This window comes from Musca vetustissima, unplaced genomic scaffold (assembly GCF_032173495.1).
Source record: "Musca vetustissima isolate MV318-11 ecotype Yass unplaced genomic scaffold, APGP_CSIRO_Mvet_v1 utg21637, whole genome shotgun sequence".
NCBI classification, from domain to species: domain Eukaryota; kingdom Metazoa; phylum Arthropoda; class Insecta; order Diptera; family Muscidae; genus Musca; species Musca vetustissima.
In genome coordinates, this window is record NW_026885325.1 from 56,509 (window position 1) to 70,463 (window position 13,955).

A 13,955-nucleotide genomic window follows, 5' to 3' on the forward strand; every position below is an offset into this window, starting at 1 on the left:
ACCACAAGGCAACACCTGTGGACTTCGAATTTGGTTCCCATGTTTCAAAGGAAAAAAGGGAAGTTTAAATGGACATGGACAATCTAACTGGCCGCAGGTCGTTGATCCAAGTACGAAATGCAATTTCATGGCGTATTGGAATAGGCAAATGTGACACGCTTTTGACCAACACACAAGTTAATAGGTTAATGAGGAGAAAGTCGGAGGAAAGAGATCTCATTAGAAATTAATTTAATAATTGGATAACAGAAGGTAAGAATTCATAAGGTTAACAGGAAAAATTATGATGTAAACACACTATACATAATTAAAAAAATAGACATGTGTTTTTATTGGGCGCCACCTATTATAAGGTGTCTGAGAAATATAATTTATTTATTCTACATTTCGATTTTGTTCAAATTTTAATTTCTTTCGAATTGATTCGTTAAGATTTCTTGTTGTCACTATTTTATTTAAAATCATTAGAAGTGATTCCTGGCCAATTGTGTATTCCGAAATATTCAAACGATGTCGATTTTTCTCCAACGATCCAAACAAATAGGAATATTGAACATTTAAAAGAGGTATGTAATATTTCAAAGTATTGCGATATTGATTTCTGTAACAAAAATTTTAAAATAAAGTGAAGAACCATTTTAAATGTATTCAAAATAGATTTTGAAAAAAATCCGCAGGTCTTTCACAACATAAAAACTATACTTATATGCCCTAACATCTTTTAAATCCATATTCTGGTCCTAGAAAAAATATCCTTTAAAAATCCCCGCAAAATGTTCTGGTCCTTGAAAAAATAATCTTTAAAAAATCCACGCCTTCTTCATGTCCTAGAAAATATATTCGTTAAAAAGTCCACGTCTCAAAAAAGTGTTCTTTAAAAAATCCACGTCTCAAAAAAGTGTTCTTTAAAAAATCCACGTCTCAAAAAAGTGTGCTTTAAAAAATCCACGTCTCAAAAAAGTGTTCTTTAAAAATCTACGCCTTGTTCTGGTCCTAGAAAAAATATTCTTTAAAAATCTACGCCTTGTTCTGGTCCTAGAAAAAATATTCTTTAAAAAATCCACGCCTTGTTCTGGTCCTAGAAAAAATATTCTTTAAAAAATCCACGACTTGTTCTGGTCCTAGAAAAATATTAAAAAATAGTCTTTAAGAACTCCACGCCTTGTGCTGTTCCTTGTAGGTCCCTAAAAAATAGTCTTTAAGAACTCCACGCCTTGTGCTGGTCCTTGTAGGTCCCTAAAAATAGTCTTTAAGAACTCCACGCCTTGTGCTGGTCCTTGTAGGTCCCTAAAAAATAGTCTTTAAAAAATCCACGCCTTGTGCTGGTCCTTGTAGGTCCCTAAAAAATAGTCTTTAAAAAATCCACGCCTTGTGCTGGTCCTTGTGGGTCCCTAAAACATAGTCTTTAAAAAATCCACGCCTTGTGCTGGTCTTTGTAGGTCTTTGTAGGTCCCTAAAAAGTAGTCTTTAAAAAATCCACGCCTTGTGCTGGTCCTTGTAGGTCCCTAAAAAATAGTCTTTAAAAAATCCACGCCTTGTGATGGTCCTTGTAGGTCCCTAAAAAAATTTTAAAAAAATCCACGCCTTGTTCTGGTCATAAAAAATGTTCTTTAAAAAATCCCCGCCTTGTTATGGTCCTTAAAAAAACCACGGCTTGTTCTGGTCCTTGAAAAAATATTCTTTAAAAAATCCACGCCTTGTTATGGTCCTTAAAAAAACACGCCTTGTTCTGGTCCTTGAAAAAATATTCTTTGAAAAATCCACGCCTTGTGCTGGCCCTTGAAAAAATAGTCCTTAAAAAATTCACGCCTTGTTCTGGTCCTTGAAAAAAAATATTCTTTATAAAATCCACGCCTTGAACAAATATTCTTTGAGAAAATCCGATTTTATACTTACACCAATTTGGATTCCCCATGCAAAAAATTAACATAGGTCTGCATATTTTCTATATCTTTTTCCAAACTGAAATAAAATACAAAAAATATGTTAGCTCTCTTTTTGGATAAATTACCAAATGACTTAACTCACTTTTCTTCAATTTTTTCTGTTGTATTGCCATCCAACAATAATCTGACTTCCAAATAAAATCCTTTGCCATATTTATTTCCCACATAGGTCGGGCTACCCATGGCCAATGCCTCACCATTCTGCAAGACAAATAATTTATCGGCCAATTGATGACATTCCAGACTGTCACTGGAACTAATTAACAACGTATGGCCAATGGAACGCATCTTCCTCAAGATTGTAATGATTAATTGACGATCCATGGCCGACATGCCCCGAGTCGGTTCATCCAATATTAAAATTCCATTGCAAAGTATCAAGGACATGGCTATGTTTAGTTTACGTCTAACCTCCATCGGAACATAACAAATCCGCATTCGCATATAACGTCGCAACTGAAGGACTTGAGAAACGGTTCGTATCTTTTGTGAGGCCGCTGGTTCGGAAATGCCACGTATCATCAGAAATAATGTCATTAGCTGTCGTGGAGTAAATGAATTACAAAGTCCTCGATCCTGAGGACAATAACCAACAGCTTGATAGGCATCTCTCGTTTCATATCGACAATCATGGCCACAGATGTACAATTCTCCAAAACGCATTGGTTCTGTACCTAATAATTGTCGTATCAAATGGGATTTACCGGAATGATGGGAGCCATACAAAGCCACACAGGTGGAGCTGGAATCAAAAATTTAGATTAATACCGGGTTTATATATAATAAAAGACCTAACTTACCCTTCCAAGGCCATGGAAATGGTGTTCAAACGTAGACCATGCCTGGGTAACTGCTGCTCAATTTGATCGGCCAAAAGTTGATATTTCCGACAACCGTTAGAATCCATGTTGGATATGCGAACCTTTTCAGTCATCACTTCGTCATCTTCATAGGGGAAACAAACACTGCCCATTTGTTTTATTCTGGGAAGGCACAGGGATCATAATTTTTGTAAATTTACTTTCATCTCCATACTGACCTTGGTGTACCACTGTGCAGTTTTTCATTGCGATATATATTTATTAGGAAATACAGCAGGCTCGATAATACCCCCGAGAGTAACATAAACGATAGAGAAGGCAAGATTCCGGGAGATGACCATTTGAAAAAATTATCGGCTGCAAAAAATAATATTTTTAAAGAATATTTTTTCAAGGACCAGCACAAGGCGTGGATTTTTTAAAGAATATTTTTTCAAGGACCAGCACAAGGCGTGGATTTTTTAAAGAATATTTTTTCAAGGACCAGCACAAGGCGTGGATTTTTTAAAGAATATTTTTTCAATGATCAGACAAAGGCGTGGATTTTTTAAAAAATATTTTTTCAAGGACCAGAACAAGGCGTGGATTTTTTAAAGAATATTTTTTCAAGGACCAGCACAAGGCGTGGATTTTTTAAAGAATATTTTTTCAAGGACCAGAACAAGGCGTGGATTTTTTAAAGAATATTTTTTCAAGGACCAGCACAAGGCGTGGATTTTTTAAATAATATTTTTTCAAGGACCAGCACAAGGCATGGATTTTTTAAATAATATTATTTCAAGGACCAGCACAAGGCATGGATTTTTTAAAGAATATTTTTTTAAGGTCCAGCACAAGGCGTGAATTTTTTAAAGAATATTTAAGGTATGTGTGTAATTACCACAACAATTTGGAATAAGTGAACACATATTTTCCGTGTAACACCCTGGAATATCCTGACATCGTTCTCGACAATATTCATGTTCCTTATTTTCAGTGTAGATATTACTAATTCCATCCAGTAGGGAAAATGTTGGTGACAAGGACAATAAATAGTAAAAGGTGCTGCTAGTCTCGGCAACATCCCAATAGAAGACATATGTACAAAGACCTACCAGAAAAAAGTAAATAGAAAAAAAATTGTTTTTAAAATTAAGATTTCTTCTTACCAAGTACAAGTTGAACCACAATGGCTATTAAAAATGCCCGATATCTTGAACGAGGCATAAATAAGGACAGCAGATAAATAAAACACAATGCCGATAAGCCATGGACATTCAGAAGAAGTAAAATCACTTAAAGGAAACAATTAAAATAACAGTGAGGTTATAATGCCACATACGTACATAGTTTCGCCATGGTGCCGAACCCTTCAATGGTCGATACCAGCATTACCAAAAAATATATAATCGAGAAAGCAAAAAATGTTCCAAAATCCCACAATATGCCAATAAGCCAGTATATTGATAACTTTACACCGGCAATACGCTGCAGCGTCAATAGGTGATTTGTTCGCTCCTCCACAAGTCCCACAATAAAACAGGACATTGTAATGGGCATAATGACGCCCATCGTTAGAGCCAAACGTAAATGTGACACTTGATTATCAATCAAATTGATGTTTATGTGCAGCGGTATAATTTTCGGTTTATTGATGATGGTTGTCAGGATATCAGATCGATTTGGAAATATGTTACTGGAAAGGAACACAAAGAGGACATAAATATTAGAAAAAAACAACGTCACCATATAGTTCTTGAAAAAATCTTCTTTATAAAATCCACGCCTTGTACTGGTCCTTGAAAAAATCTTCTTTATAAAATCCACGCCTTGTACTGGTCCTTGAAAAGATCTTCTTTATAAAATCCACGCCTTGTACTGGTCCTTGAAAAAATCTTCTTTATAAAATCCACGCCTTGTACTGGTCCTTGAAAAAATCTTCTTTATAAAATCCACGCCTTGTACTGGTCCTTGAAAAAATCTTCTTTATAAAATCCACGCCTTGTACTGGTCCTTGAAAAAATCTTATTTATAAAATCCACGCCTTGTACTGGTCCTTGAAAAAATCTTCTTTATAAAATCCACGCCTTGTACTGGTCCTTGAAAAAATCTTCTTTATAAAATCCACGCCTTGTACTGGTCCTTGAAAAAATCTTCTTTATAAAATCCACGCCTTGTACTGGTCCTTGAAAAAATCTTCTTTATAAAATCCACGCCTTGTACTGGTCCTTGAAAAAATCTTCTTTATAAAATCCACGCCTTGTACTGGTCCTTGAAAAAATCTTCTTTATAAAATCCACGCCTTGTACTGGTCCTTGAAAAAATCTTCTTTATAAAATCCACGCCTTGTACTGGTCCTTGAAAAAATCTTCTTTATAAAATCCACGCCTTGTACTGGTCCTTGAAAAAATCTTCTTTATAAAATCCACGCCTTGTACTGGTCCTTGAAAAAATCTTCTTTATAAAATCCACGCCTTGTACTGGTCCTTGAAAAAATCTTCTTTATAAAATCCACGCCTTGTACTGGTCCTTGAAAAAATCTTCTTTATAAAATCCACGCCTTGTACTGGTCCTTGAAAAAATCTTCTTTATAAAATCCACGCCTTGTACTGGTCCTTGAAAAAATCTTCTTTATAAAATCCACGCCTTGTACTGGTCCTTGAAAAAATCTTCTTTATAAAATCCACGCCTTGTACTGGTCCTTGAAAAAATCTTCTTTATAAAATCCACGCCTTGTACTGGTCCTTGAAAAAATATTCTTTATAAAATCCACGCCTTGTACTGGTCCTTGAAAAAATCTTCTTTATAAAATCCACGCCTTGTACTGGTCCTTGAAAAAATCTTCTTTATAAAATCCACGCCTTGTACTGGTCCTTGAAAAAATCTTCTTTATAAAATCCACGCCTTGTACTGGTCCTTGAAAAAATCTTCTTTATAAAATCCACGCCTTGTACTGGTCCTTGAAAAAATCTTCTTTATAAAATCCACGCCTTGTACTGGTCCTTGAAAAAATCTTCTTTATAAAATCCACGCCTTGTACTGGTCCTTGAAAAAATCTTCTTTATAAAATCCACGCCTTGTACTGGTCCTTGAAAAAATCTTCTTTATAAAATCCACGCCTTGTACTGGTCCTTGAAAAAATCTTCTTTATAAAATCCACGCCTTGTACTGGTCCTTGAAAAAATCTTCTTTATAAAATCCACGCCTTGTACTGGTCCTTGAAAAAATCTTCTTTATAAAATCCACGCCTTGTACTGGTCCTTGAAAAAATCTTCTTTATAAAATCCACGCCTTGTACTGGTCCTTGAAAAAATCTTCTTTATAAAATCCACGCCTTGTACTGGTCCTTGAAAAAATCTTCTTTATAAAATCCACGCCTTGTACTGGTCCTTGAAAAAATCTTCTTTATAAAATCCACGCCTTGTACTGGTCCTTGAAAAAATCTTCTTTATAAAATCCACGCCTTGTACTGGTCCTTGAAAAAATCTTCTTTATAAAATCCACGCCTTGTACTGGTCCTTGAAAAAATCTTCTTTATAAAATCCACGCCTTGTACTGGTCCTTGAAATAATCTTCTTTATAAAATCCCCGCCTTGTACTGGTCCTTGAAAAAATGTTCTTTATAAAATCCACGCCTTGTACTGGTCCTTGAAAAAATGTTCTTTATAAAATCCACGCCTTGTACTGGTCCTTAAAAAAATCCACGCCTACTACTGGTCTTTCAAAAAATATTCTTTAAAAAATCCACGACTCCTTGTGTTCTTTGGAAAAGTACTCTTTAAAAAAGTTACGCCTATTTTGACCCTTAAAAATATATTCCTTAAAAAATCCCCACTTACCTCAAAATCAAATTATGTGCCAAATTCAATGAGATCGCTGCTGTATGAAATATCTTTTCATTTATCCACAGCACCATATCCTGCCTGCTCGGCCCCTGATATTCCACAGCACCAAATTTATCATAGATACCCGTATCACTTAACAGATCCTCCTGATACGGCCCCTGGCCACACTCAAAACGTTTAAAGAGAAAATATTTGGGTTTATTATTTAATTTCAATTGATAGTCGGCAGTTTGAATTTCGGCAACCTCTACAAAGGAACAATTATCGAATTGGGAAAGAAAGTCACGTTCCGTGGCATTACGCGGTAGACCCAAATGGATGCCTTCATTTTGGGTACTCGGTATTCGCAATAATTTCGTCATTTCATTTATCAGCAGAATCAAAAGGAATACAACAAAAATCATAATGATCGGTATAATGTTCGGAGCTTGGTGTATCATTTTCTTGTAGAGCATGGCGTTAATTTGTTGCTTTGTTGTATTTAATTTCTGATTAACTCGCGACTTTTTGGTGAATTTGAAAATTTCACCTGAAATTGGTAACAAGAACGAATTTTTTGGGAGGATAGCTATGCCTGCGGAATCTGTGCTTACCAAATTGCTGTAATTCTGCAATGTCCATTGATTCTGCGGAATTAGCCATACCTAGTTTCATATAAATCTCCTTCAGTTCAGAACCCCCAAGGCGTATGGTTGAGATTCCAAGCTCCTGACTTTGTTTCTCAAGACTTATTAAAAGTTTTTGATATAAATTTCGTTTATCCGGAGGTAATTTATAGAGCAATTGATCTCCAATTTCAGATGTTGGTATTGTGTTGGGTATATATTGAGATATTAGGTCCGTTATGGGACGATTGGGATAATCCGGCCTTTTTATGAGAATCTGAAAGAAAAATAATGTAAAACAATATTTTTTCAAGGTCTATAAGGAGGCGAGGATTTTATAAAGAATATTTGTAAGGACTATAAGGAGGCTTGGGTTTGAAAAGAACATTTTTAAGATCATAGGAGGTTTGGGTTTTTAAACATTTTTCCAAGGACTATTGAAGGCGTGGATTTTTTAAGGAATATTTTTTCCAAGGACTATTGAAGTCGTGGATCTTTTAAAGAATATTTTTTCCAATGACTATTGAAGGCGTGGATTTTTTAAAGAATATTTTTTCCAAGGACTTTTTTTAAAGAATATTTTTTCCAATGACTATTGAAGGCGTGGATTTTTTAAAGAATATTTTTTCCAAGGACTATTGAAGGCGTGGATTTTTTTAAAGAATATTTTTTCCAAGGACTATTGAAGGCGTGGATTTTTTAAAGAATATTTTTCCAAGGACTATTGAAGGCGTGGATTTTTTAAAAAATATTTTTCCAAGGACTATTGATGGCGTGGATTTTTTAAAAAATATTTTTCCAAGGACTATTGAAGGCGTGGATTTTTTAAAAAATATTTTTCCAAGGACTATTGAAGGCGTGGATTTTTTAAAAAATATTTTTCCAAGGACTATTGATGGCGTGGATTTTTTAAAAAATATTTTTCCAAGGACTATTGATGGCGTGGATTTTTTAAAAAATATTTTTCCAAGGACTATTGAAGGCGTGGATTTTTTAAAAAATATTTTTCCAAGGACTATTGAAGGCGTGGATTTTTTAAAAAATATTTTTCCAAGGACTATTGAAGGCGTGGATTTTTTAAAAAATATTTTTCCAAGGACTATTGAAGGCGTGGATTTTTTAAAAAATATTTTTCCAAGGACTATTGAAGGCGTGGATTTTTTAAAAAATATTTTTCCAAGGACTATTGAAGGCGTGGATTTTTTAAAAAATATTTTTCCAAGGACTATTGAAGGCGTGGATTTTTTAAAAAATATTTTTCCAAGGACTATTGAAGGCGTGGATTTTTTAAAAAATATTTTTCCAAGGACTATTGAAGGCGTGGATTTTTTAAAAAATATTTTTCCAAGGACTATTGAAGGCGTGGATTTTTTAAAAAATATTTTTCCAAGGACTATTGAAGGCGTGGATTTTTTAAAAAATATTTTTCCAAGGACTATTGAAGGCGTGGATTTTTTAAAAAATATTTTTCCAAGGACTATTGAAGGCGTGGATTTTTTAAAAAATATTTTTCCAAGGACTATTGAAGGCGTGGATTTTTTAAAAAATATTTTTCCAAGGACTATTGAAGGCGTGGATTTTTTAAAAAATATTTTTCCAAGGACTATTGAAGGCGTGGATTTTTTAAAAAATATTTTTCCAAGGACTATTGAAGGCGTGGATTTTTTAAAAAATATTTTTCCAAGGACTATTGAAGGCGTGGATTTTTTAAAAAATATTTTTCCAAGGACTATTGAAGGCGTGGATTTTTTAAAAAATATTTTTCCAAGGACTATAGAAATATGTTTTCTCAAGGATAAATGTGGATTATTAAAGAATATTTTTTCAAGGAGAGTTTTTTTTAAATAAATTACAAAGACTATTTTTTTTCTTACCAAATCAAATCCACTGCCAAATCGTGTCTTCAGAAAAAATGGTGTACCCCATGCCAAAAGATTGCCATCACTCAATATGCCGATACGATCTCCAATGGCATCAGCCTCATTGATGGAAAATGTAGTTATAATAATGGCTCGATTTTCTTTCTCCTGGCGTAATATTTCCCAATACGGCAACTGTTCCTTCAGTGTCATATGCAAGGTGGGATTATCCAAAAGTATTATCACTCTATCCCCCGACAAGGCAGAACAGAGAGCAAGTAAACGTTTTTGGGAAAATGATAAATCTCTTACAAATGTTAGGGAACCATTGGGCAAATGCTCTCCTAAAACCTTCAACCATTTCTTGATTTCCATTTCAAGGTCTTCTTTGCCCCTGGGCTTTTGTTTTATTGCACAAAAATACCATAGGGTTTCTTGAACAGTCAATGCTGGCCACAGCGGGTTATTGGGCATCGAAACATCAATGATATCGTGATAATTATAACAATTTTCATATATATCAAAATCGCCATTAAAATAAATATTTCCTTTAAATGGTTTACACCAACCAGCCAATATCGAAATCAATCGAGTTTTCCCTGTTCCATGCGGTCCCAATATGACGGAGATTTCATTTTTATAAAATCTCAGGGTAAGTTTCTTCAGCTGTTGAATATTCCTGATACGATCCCTATAAGTATTGATGTTTTTCAAATACAACACTTCTTGACCCATCACTGGACCACATTCCAAATTTTGGCAACTGGGATATGGACCGACTACCACCATCGCAGATGACATTGTGGTACGACGCCGCAATTCCATTGAATTGTCATGCACACCTCTCCTTCGCCTTAGCCAAATGTGACAAACATAAGGTATACCCAAATAATTAAAATATCTACGTCTGACATAACGTCCAGGCCTTAATAAATCTGCCAAGGCCAATACAAACAATAACATAAATATATATGTAACCTGTATATAAATTAGTGACCATATTTCCTGGTAGTCCAATTGATCTTCCGCTTCTTTCATTAGACGCATTCCATATGGGTACATATTATTGAAAAATATCAATAGGCTTATGACCAAAGCTATTGAGAATTTTTCCGAAGTATCCATGACAAGGGAGAATAGACCATAGGAACCGAGCCACATTGCAGCTCCGAAGAGAACACAATTTGCGGAGTTTACGAAGACAGTCGTCACAAGCATGGCATAAATGAGCAGGATGGTTATATAGAGAATAATGAAAAGAAGTAGTATTGCAGGATTTATTCGACGAAATATGTGATATTTTTCAATGCTGGTCCATTCGATCTGAAAAGAAATAAAATATATTCGTATAAGTCTCTAAAAAATTATTATTAAAAAATCCACGCCTATTTCAGGTCCTTACAAAAATATTCTGGAAAAATCCACGCCTATTTCAGGTCCTTACAAAAATATTCTGGAAAAATCCACGCCTATTTCAGATCCTTACAAAAATATTTCAGGTCCTTACAAAAATATTCTTGAAAAACCTTCGCCTATTTTAGGTCCTTACAAAACTATTTTTGAAAAACCTACGCCTATTTTAGGTCTCACAAAAAATATTCTTAAAAAAAATCCACGCCTTTTTTAGGTCTCTCAAAAAATATTCTTTAAAAAATCCACGCCTAAAAAACATTCTTTAAAAAATCCACGCCTAAAAAACATTCTTTAAAAAATCCACGCCTAAAAAACATTCTTTAAAAAATCCACGCCTAAAAAACATTCTTTAAAAAAATCCACGCCTTTTTTAGGTCTCTCAAAAAATATTCTTTAAAAAAATCCACGCCTTTTTTAGGTCTCTCAAAAAATATTCTTTAAAAAAATCCACGCCTTTTTTAGGTCTCTCAAAAAATATTCTTTAAAAAAATCCACGCCTTTTTTAGGTCTCTCAAAAAATATTCTTTAAAAAAATCCACGCCTTTTTTTGGTCTCTCAAAAAATATTCTTTAAAAAAATCCACGCCTTTTTTAGGTCTCTCAAAAAATATTCTTTAAAAAATCCACGCCTAAAAAACATTCCTTTAAAAAATCCACGTCTATTTTAGGTCTCTCAAAAAATATTCTTTAAAAAATCCACGCCTAAAAAACATTCTTTAAAAAAATCCACGCCTTTTTTAGGTCTCTCAAAAAATATTCTTTAAAAAATCCACGCCTAAAAAACATTCTTTAAAAAAATCCACGCCTTTTTTAGGTCTCTCAAACACACATATTCTAAAAAATCCACGCTAAAAAACATTCTTTAAAAATATATAACGCCTTTTTTAGGTCTCTCAAAATATATATTATATTAAAAAATCCGAACGAAACTTAACACACATCATTCTTTAAAAAAATCCACGCCTTTTTTGGATATTTTTAAAAAAATCCACGCCTTGTTTTAGAGGACCTTAAAAAATATTTTTTAAAAAAATCCACGCCTTTTTTAGGTCTCTCAACACACATATTCTTTAAAAAATCCACGATATATAAAACATTCTTTAAAAAAATCCACGAAAATATATATAGGTCTCTCAAAAAATATTTTTAAAAACTCCACGCCTAAAAAACATTCTTTAAAAAAATCCACGCCTTGCCAAATTAGGTCTCTCGAAAAAATATTCTTTAAAACATTAAATCCACGCCTTTATATTAGGTCTCTCAAAAAATATTCTTTAAAAAATCCACGCCTAAAAAACATTCCTTTAAAAAATCCACGTCTATTTTAGGTCTCTCAAAAAATATTCTTTAAAAAAAATCCACGAAAATATATTTAGGTCTATCAAAAAATTTTTTAAAAAAATGACCTGTGCCAAATTTCATCTCGGATCATAAATATTCTTTGTTAACAAAAATGCACAAAGACTAAAATAGGCCTGTACCAAAATGTTTTCTTTAAAAAAATACACACCGTCAGTATTGCCACTATAATTAGACCCAATAAGAAAAAATGGCAAAAGGAAATCAAAAAATGAGCCGCACGAAGATGTCCAGGTTCATAGCCGTAAATCAAATGATGTGCAGGAATATTTTCTTCTTGTTCTTGAGAGAATTTCTGTAAAGCGTAAGGAATTACCTTTCAAGAACCTTTTCCAATATTGCATCCGAACTTACCCTTATAACCCTCAAAAATGGCACAAAAAATGTAAAATAATACAAGAACCATATAATGTTTGATGAACCTTCGACATAACATGGTTCCTGATCTGTACGATGTTGAAATGAACGTATCGTGATTTTTGGCAACAACCCCTTCGAATGTAGATCTTCTTCACTGTCCGCAGAATTGATTAACAATTTCAGCCATTCTATAAACAATCGATGTTGTAATTGTAAAAAACCTTCTCGTAAATAGAGATCGGTATGTCTCAGATGGTCGGTATCCAAATGGTCCAGGACTCCTGTGCAACGTGTGAGCCATAAACTTGGAAAAATGTCTGGATGTTCGCTGGTGCGAAATTCACTTGGAAAGCTAAGGGTTGCAGATAATCGGACTGGTACTCCACCAGGTTCCAAATTATTATCCCTGTTACTTAAATTGTGAAAAAATATTCCCGCCAAATAGTGATCTTCGTGGAAATGATTCAAGAGGCTCTTCTCAGTTTGTACAGGGAAAATATTCCTTATTTTTAACGCCTTGCGGGTCTCCTCAACAACGTGGGTGGTAAAATTTGTTGGAGGTCCATATAACAGACCATAACGTAGACGTTTCTTTGAGAGTCCTTTTAAATGTCTGGATAATTTATAAAAACGGGTGAGTTTTTTAATACTTTGCCTTTTTTATTCCGCTTACCTCAACGCTGTTAGGTCATATATATCCGAACAATTCTCATAGAAATGCGTCCGTTGAGCCTCTTCCAATTCCATCATCGAATCTCGGGAATTTACAGCCGGGTTAATTACGATTGTAGTGTAGAACACCACGATCAGCATTATTTCCACTAAGGTTCCAATCCATGATCGTTTCTCTAAGATGAAATTCTTTTTTAATAAAATTAGAAATTTCCAGGACATAGTTCGAATAAAAACAGAAACCACAAAAATATTAAATTATGTCAAATAATTCTAGGGTCACCACCGGATTTTCAAGGAATATTTTTCGAGGGCCAGCTAATGCGTATTTTTTAAAAAGATTTTTTTGAGAAACAGATACAGGCATGGATTTTTTAAAGGATATTTTTTAGGTACAAAAAGAGATGTGGATTTTTTTAAAGAATATTTTTCGAGGACTATAAAGAGGCGTGGATTTTTTAAAGAATATTTTTCGAGGACTATAAAGAGGCGTGGATTTTTTAAAGAATATTTTTCGAGGACTATAAAGAGGCGTGGATTTTTTAAAGAATATTTTTCGAGGACTATAAAGAGGCGTGGATTTTTTAAAGAATATTTTTCGAGGACTATAAAGAGGCGTGGATTTTTTAAAGAATATTTTTCGAGGACTATAAAGAGGCGTGGATTTTTTAAAGAATATTTTTCGAGGACTATAAAGAGGCGTGGATTTTTTAAAGAATATTTTTCGAGGACTATAAAGAGGCGTGGATTTTTTAAAGAATATTTTTCGAGGACTATAAAGAGGCGTGGATTTTTTAAAGAATATTTTTCGAGGACTATAAAGAGGCGTGGATTTTTTAAAGAATATTTTTCGAGGACTATAAAGAGGCGTGGATTTTTTAAAGAATATTTTTCGAGGACTATAAAGAGGCGTGGATTTTTTAAAGAATATTTTTCGAGGACTATAAAGAGGCGTGGATTTTTTAAAGAATATTTTTCGAGGACTATAAAGAGGCGTGGATTTTTTAAAGAATATTTTTCGAGGACTATAAAGAGGCGTGGATTTTTTAAAGAATATTTTTCGAGGACTATAAAGAGGCGTGGATTTTTTAAAGAAT

The 13,955-nt window shown here is 33.8% G+C and overlaps 1 protein-coding gene across 1 annotated transcript; it reads right to left on the reverse strand.

The window, feature by feature from the left end:
• Window positions 1–375: 375 nt before the first annotated feature.
• Window positions 376–12,999, reverse strand: LOC133332496 (phospholipid-transporting ATPase ABCA3-like). The gene is made up of 14 exons (XM_061540897.1): window positions 12,860–12,999; window positions 12,181–12,799; window positions 11,978–12,121; window positions 9,071–10,378; window positions 7,185–7,473; window positions 6,586–7,120; window positions 4,093–4,442; window positions 3,916–4,041; window positions 3,648–3,857; window positions 2,986–3,124; window positions 2,747–2,929; window positions 2,029–2,688; window positions 1,897–1,962; window positions 376–601 (listed from the first exon to the last, which is right to left on the reverse strand). The coding sequence occupies exons 1-14, from the start codon at window positions 12,997–12,999 to the stop codon at window positions 376–378; spliced, it is 4,995 nt and encodes a 1,664-aa protein (XP_061396881.1).
• Window positions 13,000–13,955: the final 956 nt, after the last annotated feature.